A 5,618-nucleotide genomic window follows, 5' to 3' on the forward strand; every position below is an offset into this window, starting at 1 on the left:
TATTACAACTTCTCATTAAATTTTATATGAAGATTCAGTAAAATGGACAAGATTTAAGGATTAAAATTTATATATTTGTCAAAGTTGCATATTTGATGTCACTTAATTTTTGGGTTCATATATATGTTTTAAATGCTTATCTTATTAATTTTCACATGTTGGAATTGTTCATTAAACATGTGTGAATCATTGGAATAATTAAATTCGAGCATATTTTTTCCGTTTACTTCTTGATGACTTTTGAACTGAATGGCATAGGGTTGGGTCAAGTTGAGACAATTTGTAAGGGGCAAGTTGATACATGTATCAACTTGCCGATTTAACATCCCACTTTGAGGAAACCACAGGGTACATCCCTTGCTCGCCAAATTGCCTTCAACAAGCTAGCAGCTCAGACCTTTTATGGATTACTCAGTGAAGTAATGATTGAAAAAAAGTTATCTCCTGATGGAATATACAACATTGATGAAACTGGGTTGACTACTCTCCAGGTGCCTGGCAAGGTGTTGAGTACACTTGCTAAAAAGCAAGTTGGTGCAACTAAGAGGAGAACTAGTGATTGTTTATTGTGGAGTCAATGCCCAAGGACAACAAATGTCTTCTTGAATTGCACCGTGTCTGGAGCTAAAGGTGTAGCTATTAAATCTGTCTATATGAACTCTGAGCTCTTTTTGAAAGAATATCTACCTCATTTTATCAAGCATGCTACATGCTCAAATGCAGATCTTGTCCTTTTGATTCAGGATAATCCCCGTTCCAATATTTCTATTGAAGCTGTGACACTCTGTAAGGGGTATGGAATTATTATTTTGATCTTGACTCCCGATACTTCACATAGACTACAGCTACTGGATGTTAGCTGCTATGGTCCACTTAAAAATTACTTCAATCATAGCATGGACGCCTGCCAAAGATTTAATCACGGAAAAAGGGTCTCAATCTATGTGTTGGCTAAGCTTTCTAGCCAACCAATACTTCAAGTTTTAAAGCCTGCTAATATTCTATCAGGCTTTAGAAACAAATGTATATGTATTCCCTTTTAACTTTGATATTTTCGAAGAATCGGATTACGTAGCTTCTAAAATTACTGAATGTGAAATACCAACCAAGAGTTAAACATCTTTGCTGTCCATCTCTTCAGAAAATTCTTGTAGTTCAATGCAAAATGGTAAATCTTCAACAAATCTTTCCTATTTAGTATTTTGCCCACTAATTATAGCCCAAAAAAGACCATCCAAAAATAGAAGTTGCAAAGTATCATATTCTATTCTCACGAAAACACTACCAAAATGTGAATAAAAAGGATTATTTATTATTTAAATTATGATTAGTATCTATGAGGTAAGTGAAAAAAGTAATATGTATAAAATTATTATCGTCTTTATAAAACCATCACAGGTATTTATTGACCAGGGTGTGATATATACCTAATTCTAGAATAAATTTAAATAGATTTGATGATGTTCATATCGATTTTTCTTCACTGTTTCTTATCTTAATCAGTCTTTCACTTACATTTATCAACTTGCCCCATGGCATGTATCAACTTACCCCTACCCTGAGGTAAGTTCATACATTTCCCAATTTTTATATTATTGAAAAAATGAGAAAGAATATCATATTTATGCATAAGTATATTTTGTTGGGTACCCCTTTTGGCGTATCAACTTACCTCTCCTTCCCCTATAACTTTACTTTAGAATCGGAGAAGGGTAAAAACCATACTATTCCTGATGCTATATATCGAGCTCTTGTATTACCTCCAGACTAATCTTCTCTAGACCCAAATGTTAGTTAAACATCTAAAATCTTCTTAATGAAAAATGAAGCAGAAACCTTCGATCGTTTCCCCAGAAACTTAAAAGACTCTTCTGAAACTAATGAAAATTATCAGAATTAAAACAAAATATTAAAGAAAATAATGTGGTCAATTCAACTATTCCTTACGTCCGACAGTCCTTAAAGTTCTAAAATAGACTCTTTATGTATGAAGAATTTGTGTTCAAGGATTAACAACTAGTTATACCTTCTACTGAAATTAAGAAAATACTTAAGATCCTCCCCTCCAGTCATCAAGGTATAGTCAAAACAAAATGTCGTGCTCGACACTTAGTCTTTTGGCCAGGATATACAAATGATATTAGCCAAAAAGATTCGTCTTGTGCTGAATATTCAATTTGATAACCTTCCAAACCGTCCAAACCTCTCCTTCAAGATAATACTACCACATATCTCAACCAAGAGATATCAGCCGAATTATTTTGCTTTGGTGGAAAAGAATATTTACTTGTGGCAGATCGATATTCTGGATTTCGTGATATATTTAGGCATTCATCACCACCTACTTCCAAATGTATTTGCCGGGATTTAATGTGATTTGTATCTACTTTTGGAATTATGTCTGCATTAAAAATAGATAGGTCCATTTATGTCGAACAAGACTCAAGCATTTCTTGAAAAACTAAACATTCGTTCGAAAAATACTTCCCCCTATCATCCTCAATGCAATGGGCACGCCGAACCTCATGTTAAAATAATTAAACATCTTCTCGCCAAGACTGGAGGAGATTTACAAGGAGAAAACTTTTTTTTGGGACTTTAGGAATTACGTAACACTCCATGTCAATATGGAAAATCTTTTCTCAAAATGTGTTTAGAAAACTACTGCGAAATTTGATTCTTTTTCGACCTCTTATCCCTGTTACAACATCTGACTACATCAATGTCCAAAACAAGCGTAAAAAACATTTTGATAAAACATCTCTCATACCTTGCAAGCTTTACCAGACTCTACAATGATTGCAGTTTAATCACCTCAATCAAAGAGATGGATGAGTGGTTACAAACTTTTGAGGACTCTTGGACAACGAAGTCATTCAGAGCCTAGATTCCAATGCTATTTTTTGGAGAAATAGAAAGTATATATCTCTGAACTCACACGATAAGGAGGTGATGAATTCCAGTAATATATATATATAATAAATTCACCTAGAAAATAAGGAAAAGGCCAAGAACAATTGCACAACCTGCGAAATACAGCTCTTGGAAGTTTATAATTCAAGACATACATAATTATGTATACTTGTAAGTTATTTAATTGAAGATATTTATATATTAATGATTATTTAAATATCTTTGTCTTAACGGAGGTGTGATGTAGGTATTATATAAATGTGAACATACAATATTAACCTGATATATAATCTCTTGTAAATATATTTAAAAGATACTTAGTTATAGAATAGACCTATTAGAGTATATACGTATGTATGTAGTAGGAACCAAGTAGTTTTTAATCGCGTATATTGAAACCTTCCATGAAAGTGAAAGATGCATAACTATTTCCATTGAATATTGAAATTAAACTTGCTTAAAAATACTATAATCTAGACGTGTGTACTTTTTAAAAACATGCCAAAGTCCGAATGACTGCAATTCTGAGTCTCAAACAAGTGTCAGCTAGTAAATAAAGTATTAGAGTTCGAATTTGAGTAATGCAGCTCTGTTATTTGTTAATTATTTCTGGACAAAAACATCGTCTCCAGTATTAAAATTATCAGCATTGTTCGAACTGAATGAAAAGAAAGAAATTATATCAAAGCATGTCCCTTTCAAAGAGACAATGTTTACTATACAGTGTTTAAGTAATTTTAATGGGAAAGCTTACTAAATTTCTATAATGCTCCACAGACAAATAAATAGATAATAATTAATACCCTATCCTTTGATTGTATTCCAAAATTTGTGGTTTTTAAGCATCAAGTGGGAAATTATGCAACAATTAATTTATTTAATTTTTGAAACCATTGGATGAAGTATCCTATGGATTATTTTTGTAAACAAGTTCATATATTATGTGCACTAAGTAAATGGCTAGTAAATTCATGTTAAAATCACTTAAGACGGTAAATTGTATTTATATGGAGAGGGGCATAGTTATATAGAGAATTATGAGCATGAAGTAACGTTAATTCCGCATTTTTTGTAGACTTAATAAAAAAACCTGAAAATCGTGATTGATTGAGGTAAAAGAGTGAATCATATTCAATTCTTTGATACTGTACATACCTCACGTTTTGGGAATTTGACTATAACAACCTTTTAGTGTATGCAGGCCTAACAGGAAGGATTCCTCAGCAGCCCTCAACTTGACCATGCGTGTGCTGATCTTATAATGAGATGAAATAAAATAAAAATATATACCCATAAATAAACAACATGACTTGAAATATTCAAGTATACACATGGCGTATAACAAGCCACTATTTCAATTATTTATGTATATGGACATATAAGTTGTACAATATGAGAGGCGTCAACACAATAGCAATCCCGAAAATGATAAAATCCCTATTTGAATATGTATAAATGCTCCAACGTTTATATTGACCTATATCTATCAACTATGGGATATGATAATTATAGCTTATAGAGTTTTTATTTATATTTATAGATATCTCCTTTTTTTTATTGATTTGTTAACATGAATATTTGGGAGATTTATAAGTTCAATTTGCAATGTTTCTAAATGATTAATTCAGACATGGGGGGATAGCCAAGAATGTTGGCCATGGTATGAGCGATGATTCCCAACCTTCTCATCACTGCCAAAACTACTCATCCAATGCGTACTTTGGGGGGCAGCTTGTATATAGTGATGGGACGATTAATTGGAATAGGAGTCGGGAATCGGAGAATCGGGTGTAATTCCTGGAATAATAATCAGGAAAATAATGTTAATTTTCGATTCTGATTCTTATGTATTAATATTTATTACTTGTATTGAACTATTTCTTACTTTTCTAAGTTATGAAAAAAAAAAAAAAATGTATTAAGTATATCCTCCAATATATAAAAACGATTATATGAATTTGTTAATTGAGTCTTATAATTTTATAAATATTGTAATAAAAAATGCAGGGAACTCGGGAAGAAACAAGCTTAATACAAGCTAAACGTGAACAAAAGTTTTCTAAACTCACCCGGTCGGTGCAGATATTGTTATTTTTGTGGAATATGTTTTGATAAAGCAATCTAGAAACACTCGCCTTAGCAAAGTTGGGATTAATCACCCTGGGAAAATTGGCCTTGCAAAAAGTTTACGGGGCAGAGGCCTTCCTCTTAGAAATTTGTAGCAATATGGTATTTTTTAATTATGATTCAAAATATTAAATAATCGGCGTTGGACTCGTCATCAGGAATTTTCACAAGAATCCCATCAAGATTTTTTTTTATTTTTGAATCTCCCCATCATAACTTTTTTCTATAAACACATTTCTTGATGACTTTAATAGCCTCACAGAGCACTGGTTGCCAATTAATGGTCTAGAGCCATCAAATTACATATGATAATTTATATTAGCCTCAAATAGCTTATTAAATATTTGCGTTTCCTTATTTCCGAATGAAGGTTGGATTGGACATGTAGATTGATCATTTGATTAACGAGGCTTTATTTGGCCTCCATATGACCTTTCAAATGGTATCATAATATATATCCCCGAAACAATCATTCCCCCAAGAATACAAACGTAATGAGTCTACATAACATCGTAGCGTATTTTTGTGCTTACAGTCGTCATATTCCAGTTTATATATTTTACAGAAATGTAACCTTT

General features: G+C 32.2%; 1 protein-coding gene across 1 annotated transcript; it reads left to right on the forward strand.

The window, feature by feature from the left end:
- The first annotated feature begins 422 nt into the window (after positions 1 to 422).
- Positions 423 to 1,043, forward strand: LOC121119447 (uncharacterized). Its single transcript, XM_040714108.1, has one exon. It carries the CDS (start codon positions 423 to 425, stop codon positions 1,041 to 1,043), a length of 621 nt encoding a protein of 206 aa, XP_040570042.1.
- The last annotated feature ends 4,575 nt before the right edge of the window (positions 1,044 to 5,618 follow it).

This window comes from Lepeophtheirus salmonis, chromosome 6, assembly GCF_016086655.4.
Source record: "Lepeophtheirus salmonis chromosome 6, UVic_Lsal_1.4, whole genome shotgun sequence".
NCBI lineage: Eukaryota > Metazoa > Arthropoda > Copepoda > Siphonostomatoida > Caligidae > Lepeophtheirus > Lepeophtheirus salmonis.